General features: G+C 36.4%; 3 protein-coding genes across 8 annotated transcripts; 1 reads left to right on the top strand and 2 right to left on the bottom strand.

The window, feature by feature from the left end:
- Positions 1 to 173: 173 nt before the first annotated feature.
- LOC132175120 (uncharacterized) lies at positions 174 to 2,393 on the top strand. 3 transcript variants are annotated; one of them, XM_059586953.2, is made up of 4 exons: positions 174 to 391; positions 894 to 1,077; positions 1,859 to 2,114; positions 2,244 to 2,393. In XM_059586953.2, exons 1-3 carry the CDS (start codon positions 265 to 267, stop codon positions 2,079 to 2,081), a joined length of 534 nt encoding a protein of 177 aa, XP_059442936.1. In that variant the 5' UTR covers positions 174 to 264; the 3' UTR covers positions 2,082 to 2,114; positions 2,244 to 2,393. The 3 variants fall into 3 exon arrangements, with proteins under 3 accessions (XP_059442936.1, XP_059442935.1, XP_059442934.1); XM_059586952.2 differs by having other exon boundaries at positions 2,241 to 2,393; XM_059586951.2 differs by having other exon boundaries at positions 1,859 to 2,393.
- A 397-nt stretch (positions 2,394 to 2,790) lies between these two features.
- On the bottom strand, positions 2,791 to 6,464 carry LOC132176427 (Sec14p-like phosphatidylinositol transfer family protein). Of its 4 annotated transcripts, XM_059588623.2 has the most exons (7): positions 6,307 to 6,464; positions 5,498 to 5,650; positions 4,933 to 5,079; positions 4,414 to 4,566; positions 3,631 to 3,753; positions 3,380 to 3,507; positions 2,791 to 3,137 (listed from the first exon to the last, which is right to left on the bottom strand). In XM_059588623.2, exons 1-6 carry the CDS (start codon positions 6,433 to 6,435, stop codon positions 3,430 to 3,432), a joined length of 783 nt encoding a protein of 260 aa, XP_059444606.1. In that variant the 5' UTR covers positions 6,436 to 6,464; the 3' UTR covers positions 2,791 to 3,137; positions 3,380 to 3,429. The 4 variants fall into 4 exon arrangements, with proteins under 4 accessions (XP_059444606.1, XP_059444608.1, XP_059444607.1 ...); XM_059588625.2 differs by lacking the exon at positions 3,631 to 3,753; XM_059588624.2 differs by lacking the exon at positions 2,791 to 3,137 and having other exon boundaries at positions 3,428 to 3,507; positions 3,610 to 3,753.
- Positions 6,465 to 12,576: 6,112 nt separating this feature from the next.
- LOC132176165 (plant UBX domain-containing protein 10) lies at positions 12,577 to 14,498 on the bottom strand. The gene is made up of 4 exons (XM_059588297.2): positions 13,896 to 14,498; positions 13,312 to 13,485; positions 13,084 to 13,215; positions 12,577 to 12,973 (listed from the first exon to the last, which is right to left on the bottom strand). The coding sequence occupies exons 1-4, from the start codon at positions 14,430 to 14,432 to the stop codon at positions 12,746 to 12,748; spliced, it is 1,071 nt and encodes a 356-aa protein (XP_059444280.1). The 5' UTR covers positions 14,433 to 14,498; the 3' UTR covers positions 12,577 to 12,745.
- Between the last annotated feature and the right edge of the window lie 2,922 nt (positions 14,499 to 17,420).

The following is a 17,420-nucleotide window of genomic DNA, read 5'->3' as shown; positions in this document are numbered from 1 at the left end:
TCGGTCTTTATTAAAACCCTGTGTACCTCCTGTGATAAAAATTAAACTCTATGAGAAAAAAATAAAGATATGAAACCGTGGAGATTTTTCGTATTTAACCCTTAATTTAATTATATATATACACGCAATATGACCAAAAATAAAAAAAGTAAAAATGAAAACCAAACCCAACCAGTTGTTTCACTCAACTGAACCAGTTAGAAACTCAGCTCCCAAACGAAGACGCTTTTTGTCCTCCGAGACAGAACGCGAGACGACGAGAAAATGCAGTCCGTACGGAAATTCATCGCCGGTGGCCACCGGATCGGAGTTCGATGCGTTTCGACCGCCGATTCTGCTTCTCTCAGAAAGAGCGTTGTTTCTTTGTTGGATTCCCTTTCTCTCAAACCAGGTATTGCAAACCCTAGGCCGATCTCTTTCACTTTCAATTTCACAGAGTACTTTGTCTCTAACGCCCTGTTTGGTTCCCGCGATGATATGTGAGAAAACGAATCAAATTATAACCTTTGAACCTCTGCTTACCCGTGACGTTCAACCTTAGCATCATAATTACTCTTTTGGAAACAAAAATGGCATGTAGCATAAGATTGAAACTCATTTCATTGGGCCCCGTTACGAATCAGCTGATTGGTTTTTCCAAGTAAGGATCTGTTTGGTCACTGAGAAAACATAGGAACGTCTGTTATTGAGAAAATGTAGGGAAAAGATGTTAAAGCTCTAAATCATTTTTTTATGTGTGTATCTACAATGGGGAGGTTTTGATTTTTGGGTTTTTGCTGATGTTCTGTTAAAGGGAAGAAAAAAGATGATGTGTGTTGGTCTTGGGATTTTGGTTATTGATCTGGAGTGTATCTGATGGTTATTGTTATGGATGGTGGAAATGGTGGTGGTAGGTGCAACGCTGGTGCAGAATTGTGGGGACAGTGATATTGGGAAGGTTGTGGTTCAGGTGGCGAAAGAGCGGAACCTTCAGACCGTAAGCATATTCGAAGACAAGCCGGGGAGTCCTGATATCATTGAAGAGCTCAAGGCACTTGGTGGGGATATAGTTGTCCCTGAAAGTTACACAAAGACATGGTACTTTCTATTTCTTGGTGGTTTTCTCGTGATAATATGTTGTTGAATGTAATGTGTGTCTCTACCGAGGCCTGTGCTTGTTGTGAACCTGAAAAATGATTAGGTTGTTTCATTTTGCCTGTTGGTGAATGTGTGACACCCCAAAAGTCCCCAAAAAGTTGGCATAAATTGCTCACATTGAGTGGGTGGATTATAAAGGTGTTACGGGCACCAAGTCTTACATTAGTTCCTTATTAGGTGAGACTAGGCTTTATAAGCGATTTCTAGGAAGCTCAAATTGCAACTTGACTAGTGATTATAGTGGTTTTGAATGCAATGTGTCTCTACCAAGGTTGGTGCTTGTTGTTTTTTGATTTGCTGAGTAATTGTGAATGTTTGTGAACCTAAAAAATCATTTGGATCCTTCATTCTGCCTGTTGGGGAATGCACTAGTTTTTTCCTTGTCAACATGGTGTTCTTGTTTGACATCAAGTTATAAAGTAGCCGTTATCATCAGAGGTCTTTTTCTCTCAATATTTGTAGATTAGGCCTTTTATGTGATTCACTTTGAGTTGTGAACCTGCATTGAGAAGCTTATGTGCCAAATTTGAGAACAAAGAAGTAGGAGTCTTATACATAACATTTGGGGTAATAGGAGGTGTGAAGCCCAACAAGTACGAAAACACAATAACGGTGCAATTTGAAGATTTTAAAAAAAAAAAACTGAAAGAGGGCTGCTTTTGTCTTTATTCTGATAAAGATTTTCTCCTTGTACTCATTCATTACGCTTTTCTGCTAGCAGGTATATGAAGCGTTTAGCTGGTGAGCTAAGACCATCAGCAGGTCTGAATTTCAGTGATGGGTCCCAAGCAACTGCAGTATGCAAAGCAGTGACGAGTGGGGGAACATTTCTTACTTATGGAAAGAAGTTACCCAAGTATGTGGCCTACGATGGAGCAGCTCATAAACCAGTTGAATGGGATGCTTTCCTCAAGCAAAAGAATCTGAAAGTGCTGAACTTCTAGGAAAGAAACTGGAAGTTGTCCCAATGAGCAGTGGTATTTTGTTCACCTTTTCATTCTGATAAGTTCCTTGCATTTTTAGACTTGTTATGTGGAGAATGTTTTTCCACATGAAATTCTTCCAAAGTGTTTTTCCTAATCCCTGTTATTTTCATTTTGAAGAAGCCTAAATTATGCTTGCAGAAAGCTTCTAAAGAGGGGGGGTCTTTATTCTCCTAGTTGTAGGCCCGTGTGATCTGCAAGTGAGCAACTTTGTATTTCATAAATAATCGTTCTCGTTTGATAACAGACTTAATTGTTCTTACCATGTCACAATTCAAGAAATCACTGTATAGCATTAGTCTGTTAATTGGTCGTGCTTCTATTTCCAATTTGGCTCTAATTGGTCTCTTTAGCCGCATTTCTCACTGAGCTTGGTTCAATTGAATTCCTTGATGCTTTGGTTTTGAGTAATGCTGGCTGACGTAGCATATTTTAACATATTTTAAGTAACTTTTCATGTCAATTATTTAAAACATTCAATGTTAATGGGTATAATATGAGTGATAAATGAGTGTAAATAGTAGAACTACTCTTTGGTTTTAAACAGTCATTCAAAATGCAACGTCAATTATTTAAAATATTCAATGTTAATGAGTGTGATATGAGTGATAAAGAGTGTAAATAGTAGAATTACTCTTTGGTGTTAAACAGATTAAACAGTCATTCAAAATGCAACGGAAGGGAAGATTTTATTTCTATTGAACATCCACTTTTGTCATTGATACAGTTTAGACAATATGGATTGAGGAATTTACCTCAACTCACATTCTAGTAGGTAAATATTTTTCACTCAACTTGGTAAAAGACTTTGAGAATGACTTTTGAAATGTTCGTGGTTCAAGTACAAGTGGCTGCTTTATATAAGCCTCCTTCCACCCCCAAAGAAAAAGCATAAATAAATTCTTCAGTCACTGGGGAGGCCAAGGAGATATGGAATACGATCAACCGTCAAGCCCCAATGATCCGGAAGAAGTTTTGGACCATCTGAACAGCCTACCATATGCCTCCATTGCAGTTCTGAATAACAATATGAAGATGAGAGATAATAATACAATCAGTGAGGGGTGGCTTGAGTAAGTCTAGAAGGAAACTTTTATCCTCCTCTTGTTTCTCCAAAGGTAATTTTAAAAGTTACATCACTTTTGACAATAAAAAAGTCTTCCTTCTAGCATTACTTGGCCATCCTTAAGAGATATATTGCACAGAAAATGCCATAAAATAAGAATGAAGTTGCGTAATTAAACATATTATTCTCGTACCTACAAAACCATGAGATGCATGTAAGAATTTCTATTTTGTCAAAGTCATTTCAGTCTCTAAAGCTAGCTGGCACTGTCTCTTCTGCAAAATATTCCTTCCTGACAGTCTCCACCGAGCAAAATCTTACCTTCAAAAACGAATATACACATGAACTAATATGAGTCTGACAATACATAAACGTGAGCAGAAAGGCTGAGAAGCAGAACAACACGAGAGTAACAAACAGCACCTAGATTACTCATGTCCATACCAGAGAAGCATATGATTTTAACAAGGGCCTGGCAAGCAGCCAAATTGGCTTAAATACAAATGGAGCTTCCACAAAGAGGACTTGCCCCAACCGCCTCGGATAATAATAGTAAAATACATCAAACTGTCAAAAGAAATGAAGGAGCAATAAATCAACCCAGAATGCTCATAATACTACCTTCAAGTAATTATGCTACTGTCTTAAAAGCGAAAAAAGAAAGAAAGAAAGGTATGGTTCTTGAACTTCTGCATAGTGTTGAAAAAAATTAAGCAAAGGTATGTGACTTCAAGTTAAAAACCTAAACAAAGAGTACAAGTGATGGTACCCATTCAAAACGATTGAGGATATATATTTGCCAGCAATAGCAATGGCATTGAGTAGTAGGGTAGTCAACATCAGATAAAGACTAAATGACCCAGGATTGTTTATTTATTTGAAGCATATTGAGCTCCATGGTTTTGAGGAAACTAAAGAACCCTTAAATCGTCGCCTCAACTTTCAACATAAATTCATTGCAGGCTAAGCTAGTAGCAGGAGCAGTAGTATGAGTACAGGGACAGTTTTTATAAAATTGACAACCACCACCAACCTATGAATTTGGAAGAACTACATAGAGAACTCAATCAGCTGAAATTGACGCTTCTTTGTTTTTATATGTCAGAGTGTAGCATTTGATTCATTGGATAAGATAATGCCAGCCACAGGAGCAAGAGAAACAACACATATATCCAAGTTCAAATTACCTATATAGAATATAATCAGCAGCTAGTGTGCAAAAATTACCAGAAATGTCAAAAAATTAAGATCTGCATTTTCAGTACCAAAGCCCCGAAGATCAAATATTCCAAGTATTTCTTCTTTCCCAGCAGGAAGTTTACCCAATGCCTTCTCAATCATTAAGACACAGAGCTTCTCATTCTCTGCAGGATCCTGCATCTATAAGCAAATTGATCTATGCTTATAATTAGAACAAAGAATCCATGCTAGAAAAATCAAACGGATAATCAATTTTTTAATTGGAGTTTGAAATTCAACCAATATTTCTTTGACTTCAGAAATACCATACATGAATAGACTAATAGCAAAGGATTCGTGCAAAGGGTAATTTATATGTAGTCAACCTAAGATAGAAATACTCCCACAGAGTTGGAAAACATGTGCCCCTTTTTGTATTTTCAGAAAGCCTACCTCATCAGACCGCAATAAAGTTCACAAAAACTAGGAATGTAGGGGCAAGTGACTATATTCAAATTTTTGTTTTTCATTTGCAGATTAAGAGAGTACTACAAGTTTTGGACTTACTGCAGGAAAATGCTTGGATGCCACCACTATGAGCACTGGTCTGTCATTCACATCAAGAAAATCATGCACATATGCCTTTCCAGTTTGAGCTACATTTTTCACCAACTCTTCAGACAATTCAGACACCTTGAACTCTTGACGCCATTTCTTGTGTGGGTAGAATGGAAAGGTGAAAAGGTATAAATTCATTAAATATCAATAGTTTTCATTCTTTAAATCAAACAAATCTTCCCATGCAAAATTCAAGGGCCACATCCTTAAAGAGAACTATTCCTTTTTCTTAAGCAACAACTAGGAATGTTTCAGAATAGCTTTTAACAGGTGCAAACCAATCACAGAATAATCTTGAGAAGCCAAAGAAATCAAAGTCCATTTTTGCAAAGAAACTATGTCGCCTGAATGTCTATGCAATTATTTTGAGTCTCCATTTTCCATTGAACTTTAACTTTTCCAAAAACCAAAATAGTTGGATAAAATTCAATTTGAAACACCTATGCAAGCATGTGGGCGCACGCACACACTATAAGTGCTAAAATTGAGAATCTTGCAAGAGTGTTGAGGATACAATGGCTTTAGTCAACTTTGAAACAGCATCTTCAACATAAAACTTCCGGTCCTTCAGAAACCATAGGATCATATCTTCATCATCTCTTCCATTTTTGCCTACAGGAAGACTATGGTATTCTTTTTCAAGCTTCTCTTTTACTTCCAAAACTAGCTGCAGATTTAGAAAACATAGCCTATAAAAATTCACCTTCATTCCACTTATATTGAAAATGCAGAAACAATAAAACATGGCTCAATATCAGCAAAAAGCATCCACTGAAATCCCAGTTGACCAGTTTTGGGCTCCATTTGGTCATACCCTCCATTTGTTCAACAGAACAGAAGTAAAATACCCATAAAACAAAATGGGTTCCTGAGTTTTGTTTTTGTAATTACTAACAATTTTAAGCTCATATAAGCTAAGTTAAACGATTGTACTTTTGCTATTACTACCCTCCATTTTCAAGCTCATGCTTCACTTTTAGGACATTATTTAGCAACGAATAGCCCTTTCATCCATTTGGGTACTCCAAGAATTTAAATAGAAGCTCTAAAAATAGAATCTTAGTTTGCTTTTAAATTTTTTGGCTTTTGGGCAAAATTGTTCATAATTTAGAATTCAGAATTCGAATTTATTTTCTATCCCCAACGTCTTGTCTGCCACCAAATGGAGCACTGGGGAACAATATATTCAAAGAATTATGAAAATTGAAGTCCTGAGCTAAGACATTTTCCACTAGAATCACGGAACACAAATACAGATGTGCCCATTGAGCACTAAGCTACAAATCGCAATAGAAAGCATTAAAGTTAGTTCAAAGAAGAAACCTTGCGTGAATCTTTCGGGTCTAGCGTATAGTTCATGACTGAGAGCTTGCGAGTTCGAGTGGCTTTCATGGAAAAGTTGGTTGGAGGGACAAGAGGGTGACGAAGATTTTGACACAGACGGAGCGCCATCTTTTGTGTCACAGGCGGTTGTTGATAACGATGAGAGTATGTGAAGCCAGAGCCTTGTCATAACTCCTAAACATGCAAAGCGACGCCGTCTTAGATTTTTCCTTTTCTCGTTCTCTTTCTCTGTTTTGGCTTTTTTGTTTTTTGCACTCACATTAGTAAGTGTTAATTAGCATTTTAGAAACTACCAAATAAATAAATAAATTAGTTTCAAAAAAAAAAATTTTTAGGTCTTCAATGATTTTTGCAAGTTATTCGTCCAAGAAATGTAGTTAAAAATAAATTTTCATATGATAGTTTGATTAATTCTGAAATCGTAATTATAAAAGCGATTTTATTTTCGAAAGGCCGGTGAAAACAATAATTTGTCTCAATATTTTGGTCAAGTAACGTAAGAAAAAAATAAAGTTCGAAAAAACCTTTAATTTACACGGTTATTTTATTTTATTTTTTTATTAAAAAAATCAAAAGTATAAAGTTTTTACATCAGAGAGCATAAAGCTCTGATAAATCATAACAAAAACTATGAGGTTACAACGTCATAAAGACAAACATAAAATGTTACAATCAATTCCTATCTATGACTTCAACATTTGTTAACCCATGTCCAAACTTCAATTATAGAACAGATTTACTCCAGGCAAATTCAATCTAATATATAGGTAGCCCTTATTCTCAACTTGTATTTTTTCAGTCATGAGAGTAAAACCCTCACACCGAAACTAATCTTTCTCGACCTAAAGGTCAGGATAAAAACATTCATCACAAAGATCGCTCATGAAGTAAATCTAAGAAGAAGTCAAAACTTTATTCAAAAACACAATAAAAAAGCCAGTAAACAGCTATAACAGCCAGGGTGAGGGAGGCAAAGCGCACTAGCAAGCACGTGATAGATGAGATAGAGCCGTTTTGCCCCAATGGGCAATTGAGGAGCGAGGGAGCACATTGGGCCAATGCGTGGCTGAGCGAAACCAGTTGAGGATACTAGATTTAGATTTGAAAAACTAGATCTAAAGCCCAAATGATTTTGGGGAGGCAAAAAGAAGGCAACACGGTGGAGGGCAGATGGGGGCAGTGTAGTATAAGCAAAATGATGGCCAAAGCAACTGGACTGGTCGGAAAAAAAAAAAAAAAAAAAAAAAGGAGGGGGTAGGAAAGAAGAAGGGTGTAGGAGGGTGAGGGGAAAGGAGGAGTGAGCAAGAGCTCCTACACTGTTACTGTTGGTTTCTGGGAAGTCCTATGAAAATTTTCCTTTTTATTGCCTGATTGCTTCGAATATGTAATGTTTAGATTCATTCCAGAATAAAAAATGTTAGGGGTACCAAATATTTTACTAAGAGAATTTTACCAAACTGACGTGTAACTCATTTATTGGAGATGAACAAAATAATTAATTAAGAGAAATACAACAAATACCAATTAAAGAGTTATACATCAATTTGGAAAGGTTCTCTTTGTAAAAGATTTGGTACTCCTAATATTTTTCTTTTTCAAAACCTAAAATTCCAAACACTTCCCAAAAGTTTACCAACCTGTTAAATTACCAATTATCCCAAAAGTTTAAACTCATAGAAAGAGATAAATTTAATCACGTAACCATTACTTTAACACTCCCTCTCACGTGTGGGCTCAAACTCTATTTTAATAAGTGAGGCCCAACACGTGAAATATTTAATTTTAAATGAAAAGTGATTTGATGAAGTTAAGGTTCGATCTCATGACCTTTGGCTTTGATACCATATTAAATTACCAGTTTTTCTAAATGCTAAGAAAATTTGAGAAACACGAGAAATACTTGTAGACATGTAACTATAATTTGACGACTAGACTTTGGTTTTGTGGACAACAATAATGACATGACATCCATGCACACATTCTCACTTTGATTCATCTATTTTGATTTTCACTGTCGAATCATCATAGTTATATAACAGTCATATGAGTATCTACTAAACAGCTAGCATTTATTACTCAAATTAAATGTACCCTATTATTAAGATATAAAGATTTGTAAAGATATTGAAAGAAAAGAGAAAAAGCTATTATGGAAAACTCCAACATGTACACTTTACAGCTAAAACTCTCCCATTTTCAATTAGTAGCTGAACGGTGAACACGCAGGGCTTGTTGGGTGAGATCAGGTGACCCTCTTATCATGGGGAATACGCCTACAAAATATATATAGCATATATATTATAAAGCATATATCCCTGAATTTGTATTTTTAAGTGAGTAGATGGAAGGTTAGGTAGAAGATAGAAGAACAGACATAATAATTATAATTAATTAATTAATTAACCCAAACATAACAATTAGTTAAAGGCGCATGTTTTAATGTGTGTGTATATATATATATTAGGTCAAAACATGATCTTGGTGTTTGAGACATGTGCCATATTTTAATTTCATCATTGAACTATCAGACTCTTATCAGTTGTCTTAATTATTGAATCCTTAACATTTTTAATACGCATTGATATTAGTATATTACCCTTGTTATTTTTTTTTTTAGAAAACTTCACTGCTCTTTTATTATTTTTGTTATCATACTCTTAAACTTTAAAAAAATGTCAATTTAAGGTAATCATATTTTAAAAGTTTGCAATGCCAACCATCCCATTAAAATTCAACTTTAAATGAAACGGTTGATTAGTGAAATCTCCAAAATACCCTTGAGATGTTTATAAAATTACAAAAATACCTTGAATTTGGATGATGATATTTTGAAAATTTTCACTTTTTCTATTAAGATTTAAAGCTGAATTTGGACGGAATATAATAGTATTTGACAATGCAAACTTCTTACAAATAGTAATCTTAAATCAACACTTTGAAAGTTTAATTAAAAATATAATTATAAAAGTAATAAAAGATCAAGCAGCGGTTAATTAGGAGAGATATTACCCTTGTCTTATCTTCTGGTTATTGTCACTGGGCATGCACTGATGAGTCTGATATATACCCATGGCTCGCTTAGGATTGCTGGTGATGAAGTGTCATGTAAGTACGTGTTATAACTTGTCGCCATTTTCTCTGATTTGTGTCTCTTATATATTAAAATCCACAATTTTCTGGTCTGAAACTACAGAAAATATTTCTATATTCGTAGTGTTTCGGTCCCCCTCCCCAATTAGAAAGCGCGCATGTTGCATGAAACAGTAGAAGCTTCACGTCAAACCTTACCATAATTAAAAGAAACCATGCAACCATAGAAACATGTCTATTGGTTTCAGTTCCTTTCCTTAATTAGGTGGCCTTTTAAATTGCAGGAGGATTCCGGATGGGCAGGTGGCATGTTGCATGAATCATATATTAATTGCAAAGATTCACGTCAAACCTAACCATGAGAAAGTGTATGCTTTTCTTAGAAAATGCAAGATACGGTGCTGGGGACTAAATATATGTGCTTCCCTATAGATCTGCTAGCTTTATATGATGTCACCGGCCGGGACCTCATTGTCGGCGGGGGGGACCTTTGTTTTCAGAGGTGAACTTTTTTCATCATGGCTGCGATCAGCAACATTTCACCATGAATTATGATGCCCAGTGCTTATATTTCAGCAGTGACATCAATGAGGTGACAAAAACATATGTTGTCTAAAAACACGTAGGTTAAGTTCCAGGGCATGTGTTCACATTGATGTTTGCAGAGGCTCCAAGAACATGCATGCTATTGCTCTAGGACAGGATGGAGAGGTTGAGGAAAAAATATGATTTACTAGAGAGGGAAGAAGACAAGGAGAATAAAGATCGATGAGTGTACGTAGAACCATACATGATACATATCTAGCTAGGACCACTTGGCTTAACTTAATTTGTAGGCTGAGATATATGTATAATTAACCTTTTTAAATTATGGTTTTCATCATAATTAATATGATTTAAAATTGTCACGCGTACTTAAGGAATTTTCCCAATTCCTCAAGATCATTCCATAAAGGCAATTTCAATAGAAAATCCTAGGAATTCTGATAATCGCTTTGTTACTGAAAATATTGTCGATTGAAGATATAAGATACTGCAATGACAATGGTGAAGAGCAAAATTCACATGCTCTGAACTACCGGCAAAGAATGATGGCTACCCAGAGTCGGCAGAAAAAATTATGCAAATAAACGTCATCTGGAATTAGTGTTTGTAGCAGAGGATCATGCATTTCTAAAAGTGTCGTCAATGAAGGGTATTGTAAGGTCCGCAAGTCCCCGTTTTGTTGGACCATTTGACATCATTGGAAGGATCGGCTAGTGGCTTATAGAGCTATATTAATATTATCTTTACGTTTGGTAGGAATTTACACGTATTTCATTTATCGACCGACAATGTTAAAAAAATACAGGCTTATTCTTACCCATATTGTCAATTTCTTTTAATTAATTCATCAATTATAAATTATTACGCCAGTTTGCGAATAACATTTTTTCTCACAAAATTAAGAGAGATCAAGAACTGCCATTGGCCATATATGGGAACGGCTCATGACTTGGGATTGCTGGTGATGAAGTGTCACGTGCGTGTTACCTGTCACTATTTTCTCTGATTTGTGAGTCTTATTAAAATCCACCATTTTCTGGTCTGAACCACAGAATATTTCTATCATCTGTGATGTTTCAGTTTCTCTCCTCAGTTAGAAGCCACGTTGCATGAAACATTAGAAGCTTCACGTATAAAAAATGTCCATTAATTGATCGTTACATGATATCATGTTTCTGTTCTTTTTCTCAATTAGGAGGCCTTTTAAATTGCAGGATCCTGATGAGTGATGGGCAGTTGGCATGTTGCATGCATGAATCATATATTAATCAGAAGATTCACGTCAAACCTAACCATGAGAAAGTGCTTTTCTTAGAAAATACAAGATATGGTGCTGGGGATTAATATATATCCTTACCTATAAACTGCATAATAAGAAAATGCAAGATATGATGCTGGGGACTAATAATAAATTCACCTCCTTGTTATAGACAGGGGCGGAGGGGAAGGGCCGTCGAGAGGGGGCATTTGTCCCCTCTCAACCCCCATAAATTATCATTACCCCAATATAATATTTTTATATTCTGGTTGCCCACCCTCGACCAGTTATATATATATAAGGGCAGCGACATTACTGGCAGGGAAAGTAGAGAGGAATTTTTTTTTTTTTGAAGTTTCAGATCTTAGACTTTTATAGTTACAGAGATTAGGTTAAGAAAAAACTTACGAAGAGGACAATTGAAACGGTGCGTTTTAAATTACAAAGTAGACTTGAATTTTTAAACACAACGTTTCATTCAAGTGTCATTTCATTGGAAACGGATCCTCTCCGGTCTATTTAGGATTGAAGAATATCCAGTTAAAGGCTAAGATTTATTTTCAGAAATCCTAAAACCTTAAATAGGACACCTGTCTCACTACTAAATAATAATAAATTTTTTTTTTTTTTTAAAAAAAAAAGTAATAATAATAATAATAAATAAGGGGTGGCTGGCCACCCTATTTTTGCCCTTGGAGGTGGCCGGCCACCCATGACCCTTTGGAAGTTAAAAATTACCTTGAGTCAAATTATATTAGGTACTGTCAAAAAAAAAAAAAAAAAAAAAAAGAGTCAGATTATATATAAGAAGAAGAAAAAAAATTGGGAAACTTTAAAGTTAAAAACGTTTAGGCAAATACAAAGAGCATGCTCATGGGCGATACTAGCATTTAAAGTTTGGAGGATAAAAAATAAAAATTTGGGAGGTGAAAATATAATTTTAAGGATTATATGGGCATTTTAAAAAAAAAATTGGGAAAACATGGTGGTTTAGGCTCACGCCATCATGTAGTTCTGCCCATGGGCCATGACTCATGAGCATATATATGATATCTACAAAAAAGACATTATCAACTAGTTAACCATAAATTTTTTAAAGTACATTTGAAAAAACATGGTGTCGTTTTAATTTAGTATGGTTCAAATTAAGATTATGTTGATTGGTTGTTTACTTATTTTGTTACTTATATTTTTTTTAATTAATTTTTGTTTAATTTTATTTTTTAATCTCGACTCTCCTGAATCAAAACTCTAGCTCTGCACTGGACTTGTAGAGGTGAATTTTATCAAATATCATCATGGCCGTGATCAGCAATTCAGCATTTATCCCACCAATCTTTGTTTCACCATGAATATGATTCCCAATATTGCTTGTATTTCAGCAGTAACATCAATCAAGTGACAAAAGCGAAGAAAAACATAGTCTCTTAAAAAAAAAAAAAAAATACAGGATATTCTGGATGAGTTGCAGCCTGCTGCAGGGCAATTGGAGCATGTGTCCACAATATTGAAAATGATTGATGTTTAGAGAGGCTCCAAGAACAGGCTTCCTCTGGGATGGAGGCCACTGTCTTTGAGAGTCATTCCCATCTGATCAACACCATAAACTTTTCTAGGGAAGCTTGAAACCAATCTGTAGTTTCCAATCCCAGGAATGCCTAGTGAATCTATGTATCTGTATATTGATTGGACCTTGTCTGTGCTTGCAAAGCTCTGCTCTCTTCTTTCACCATTTGGAAATCTTATCAACATCTGAAATATCACAACCATGATTTAACACAATTAAATCATCATTTATCAATGGAGATTTAACACTACTATTTGGTCAGAATAAAATATTTTGGTAGCACAAATATATATACCTGGGTAGCTTGAGGATCCTTTAGGACCTTTACCCCAAAATTTGCAACTTCTTTGTGTGGGGTTTCTTTAGTAATGGCACTCTCTTTGACTTTAGCATACTGTTTATGATTGTTCTTGAGCTTTTCCTTCTCCTAAGATGGACAAGAATGTTTGTTTATTGTCAATCTGCTGCCTTATAATTGTGAGCTGGACGTAAATCATATGGCATATCATACAAGTAAACACACCTTGTCTATCTTTAGAGATGCAAGATAAGCTGCATCTTGTTCTTCTCTGAGGCGACGATCAGCTTTTATCTTTTCTTCCTGCTTTGCCCTTGCTCCACCGAAAGCTAGCCCTTGCTCCTCCACCGTCCTCTGCAGAGTCTCCACCAGCTCAGCTGGGGAAATTGGCCCTTCCATCTAAACTTGGACGAAAACAGGGGAAATGAAAAAAAAAACATAAAAAAACAGCAAGTTATAAACTAATAAGAAATAGTAAATTTAATAAGTTTATTCTCATATTGAGAAAAGACTCAAAAGATAGGAGCGTTTAAAGAAACTTAGCTTTATAAGTGATTATAGAGGAAATGAGCGATCCACATTGTTTTTACTAGAAAAAACTGATTCTAGAAAAGATTCAAATTGACTAATTCTTTTGAACGTGATAACGCAAATGCAACTATTGTTTTTTCTTGGTCATTACACTTAAACGGATGATAAATGATAAATTTAATAATTTAATTAATAAAATGTGTGCAACTGAACCATTAAAGAAAAGAATGAGCACAAGCTTCCAATATTAAAGAAATGAAAGAGGGATCCCAACAAACCTGCTGCAGCACAGCTAGGCTATCACCTGGAGCCGGAGCAATTACTGCACAGAATGGGAAGCTGGTAGGCCTAAAAGTTGCAGCCATTTGCAGGCCCTCTCCTCTACTTGCCAATGCTCCCCAGCAAACAAAATTAGCATCAAGAAACTGCACCACCAGCTCCGAGCACAGAGTGTCCCTGCAGAAAGATGGCGTGAAAGGGTGTTCTGGTGAGTGGAGGTACACAAACATGAACTTGTGATCTTCCTCTGCTAACTTCAGGGTCTCCATGAACTGACAAGCATAGAAAAATGGATGATATGAACCATATTGCTGCTCAAAACAGCCTAGAAATGCCCATTCCTCTGCGCCAACAATGTGCTCCTCTGGCTCTTGCAGATGAAAGTTAAAGGGAAGATGTTGGTTTCTTCTTCCTATCCCCATTGCTCTTGAAAACCCACCTATAATGTTCCTGGGAAGGTTAACCATCCTCTGCACAATCCCATTGCGAGAGGCCTCTCCTGCTGATCTCCTGTTTTCCCTCAACATGGCAGCCATTTTTCTCCACAAAGACAGCCAGATTTTGAGGAAGAGAAAGAAGTTTGGTGTTGAAATAGAGCCGCGGTGGTGTGTACTGAGGTGAAGTTGTCACTTTCGGCAACGTAATATATGGCCATAAAATATATTCGGGCATGGCAGGCAATCAACTTCACAACCTAAATTCCTTCTCTTTTATTATTATTGCAACTTTTGGAACTTTTTGTGAGTAAAGAGAGAGACAAGGAAGATTAAAAAAAGGATTGAAGATGCCTCTTTTCTTTTTGGCTTCTACAGAGTTCAAAGTGGATGCTTTGCTTATGAGTGAATCCACCGTTAATTCTGGAAGAGATTCTTGTACTTGTTGTCGATTTATGTATGGCTTGGATAGTCGGATATGCTAGAGAGTGGTACTAAGAATAGCAGCAGATAAATTCTAGAGATTTCCATGGTTCTTGAATACAAAAGGGTTATGAAAAGTGGGTGCCCAGCCCCTTTGATAAGCCTAAAATATTGAAAAAATCACCACCCACTAATGATTATAATTCCTATATATGGCCAACTTTTATTCACAAGTTCACCTAGAGAATTGGGGGGACTACTTGTTTACTCAATCCTGATGGGCCTTCCCCCTATCCCGCATTGATTAGAAAAAACAAATGCTGATGGGCCTATAAAGCCTTCCTACCTCATGGCCTTGCAGCCAAGTCCTTTTGCTACCTAAGAAACCATAGAACCTGCTTACTAAAGGGCCCGTTTGCTAGAAGGCCAACGGGCTACCGAAATGAGAAAAGATTAGGAAAAGGGCCATCGGCCAGGATCACGGTTAGTCCTAGTCTAAAATCAGGGCGCACTTACATCCAGATGGAACGCACCAAAGCTGACCTCCCCACTTAGAGTAATACTACAAGTTCTTCTTGTGTCCCTCCAAAGATGATGTGACTTTTAAAATCACCAATGACATTGTAATTGATCATTATTAGATTTTGATCAAATGATGATTTTAAAAGCCATCTTATTTTGCGAGGAACACAAAAAGGACTTATAGAATTATTTCTCCACTTGCGAAGTCAGATAATAGCCTCGTTGGGCTTTCTTAGCACTCGGGTCTTAGAGGCCCATGCGTATATAATATGATCCTTCATTTTTTTTTTTCTTTGTATCTTTCTCACTTATAAAAAATAAATTCCTTATAGGTAGAATTATTATTATTATTTTTTTCATCTAGGCCCATCACCTCTTAAATCCCTTTCTCCTGGTATAGACATAATTGGATTTCTTGTGAAACGACAAGAGACTTTGTCAAACATTAGAATAGACATTTGAATTAGAATCATGCTTTTTTGATTTTTTAGACTCCTGTCAATCTATAGCCATTAACATCTTAAATCTCAGCAAAAAGGAGAAGAAATCACTACTCCTCCTAGTACTCTCTTTCTCTACAGACTTAATAGCATGAAGCCGACCTTTATGACCAGCCATTCTCTTCTCTTCTTGGCATTTGTCTCTCTCTATTGCTGACTTTGCGCGTTCTACGGCGACAGACCTGTCTTCTTTAGTACGATGTACTCCCTGTCTCCCAACATAATCTACAGAAACGGTGCATTTTACGACGGCTTAATAGGCTTTTGTCACCGCCGCTGTAATAGCATCTCGTTTTCTAGTGATTTTTGTCCGTTGGTCCTAGGTTTTAACCGCTGCAACTAGGGCTGTTAAGTGAGCGAAGCGTCTCGCGAGCAAGCTCGGGCTCGGTTCGCATAAGCTCGGCTCGTGCTCGACTCGAATATTAAATGAAGCACTTCATGAACACAAATTCCGGCTCGAATATTAAACGAAGCAAGCTCGGCTTGACTCGGCTAAGCTCGTGAACAGCTCGTATAAGCTCGAGTGTGTGTGTGTATATATATATATATATAAACTAAGTAATAGATAATTAATTATAAATCTCATAATTATTAAAACCTTAAAATTGCATTTATATTTAAGTATTAGAGAATGAAAAATTCTAAACCCTTTGTGATGAAAGAGAGAGAGAGCAATCATTAAAAAGACCTCGATTCAATTAGAGCAGATCCAAACGAAAGGAAGAAGAATCAAGCAGAAACTATTGAGGGAGATTGCGAAAGGCATAAACTATTGATGAATTAAACAGATCCAAACACTATCACTACATGTCTGGTGAGTGAGAATGAGAGAGTGGGAAATGAGAGTTCAGGTGGAAGATCCGTTGTGACTGGTGAGGGGGATTGAGAGAGAGACGTTAAAAAAATATTTTTTTGTAGGGGGCGTTGTCCCAATGCAGTCTGAATGTAACCTGTTAACTTGTCCCACATTGTTAAGAAAACATCAATCTCCAAGTTTGCTTATCTATAAAAGGATGCATATCCTTTATCTTTGAAACCAAATGCCTTGCTGTATTGACTCAGGTTCCATACTCGACTAGTCAGGCTAAGCAAATACTCATATGCAAACTAACTTCTTAAGCCGTTTAAGAGTACTTGAAGTTAAATTTTTTTTTAAAAACAAAAACATTAAATATAAGAGCCAGCTCGCGAGCTGGCTCGGCTCGACTTATTATTAGCTCGAGCTCGATTTTTTTGGCTCGCCCTTGAGCTCGACTCGAGCTCGAGCTCGAGTAAAATTTAAATGAGCCAAGCTTGAACAAAGGAAGCTCGCTCAAGCTCGGCTCGTTTACACCCCTAGCTGCAACACTTCTTGGGAGCAAAAAGAGAAAGAAAGAAAAAAAAAAAAAAAAAGCCTAAGGAAGACTACTATTCATTGACCGACACAAGTATTCTAAGGAAATGGAGGACTATTAGAATAGAAACCCAACCTCCCATCAGCCTAGTGATCTGTGGGCCCAAACACAAGTAGTCTAAGGGATAGAACTACTAGAATGAAAACCCACACTCCCACTAGCTTAATGGACTGTCGGCCCAAACACAACTTACTTGAAGCACATGTTCATAAGAATTCTAAAAGAAAAGCAACGTATAATAAAAATTTCAT

This window comes from Corylus avellana, chromosome 3, assembly GCF_965113065.1.
Source record: "Corylus avellana chromosome 3, dhCorAvel1.hap1.2, whole genome shotgun sequence".
NCBI classification, from domain to species: Eukaryota; Viridiplantae; Streptophyta; class Magnoliopsida; order Fagales; family Betulaceae; genus Corylus; species Corylus avellana.
The sequence above is the reverse complement of the archived record's forward strand: the minus strand, read 5'-3'. Positions and strand labels throughout refer to the sequence as shown.

What these genes read in the sequence shown, in the direction of transcription:
- LOC132175120 (XM_059586953.2), top strand. Translation starts at nt 265, where the DNA reads ATGCAGTCCGTACGGAAATTCATCGCCGGTGGCCACCGGATCGGAGTT. An exon ending in TTCCCTTTCTCTCAAACCAG is followed by an intron (nt 392 to 893) that starts GTATTGCAAACC and finishes TGGTGGTGGTAG; the next exon opens with GTGCAACGCTGGTGCAGAAT. An exon ending in GAAAGTTACACAAAGACATG is followed by an intron (nt 1,078 to 1,858) that starts GTACTTTCTATT and finishes TTCTGCTAGCAG; the next exon opens with GTATATGAAGCGTTTAGCTG.
- LOC132176165 (XM_059588297.2), bottom strand. Translation starts at nt 14,432, where the DNA reads ATGGCTGCCATGTTGAGGGAAAACAGGAGATCAGCAGGAGAGGCCTCT. An exon ending in GCCTAGCTGTGCTGCAGCAG is followed by an intron (nt 13,486 to 13,895) that starts GTTTGTTGGGAT and finishes GTCCAAGTTTAG; the next exon opens with ATGGAAGGGCCAATTTCCCC. An exon ending in AGGATCCTCAAGCTACCCAG is followed by an intron (nt 12,974 to 13,083) that starts GTATATATATTT and finishes GTGATATTTCAG; the next exon opens with ATGTTGATAAGATTTCCAAA.
- LOC132176427 (XM_059588623.2), bottom strand. Translation starts at nt 6,435, where the DNA reads ATGGCGCTCCGTCTGTGTCAAAATCTTCGTCACCCTCTTGTCCCTCCA. An exon ending in ACCCGAAAGATTCACGCAAG is followed by an intron (nt 5,651 to 6,306) that starts GTTTCTTCTTTG and finishes CTAAATCTGCAG; the next exon opens with CTAGTTTTGGAAGTAAAAGA. An exon ending in TTAATTTTTTGACATTTCTG is followed by an intron (nt 3,754 to 4,413) that starts GTAATTTTTGCA and finishes TTCTTTTGACAG; the next exon opens with TTTGATGTATTTTACTATTA.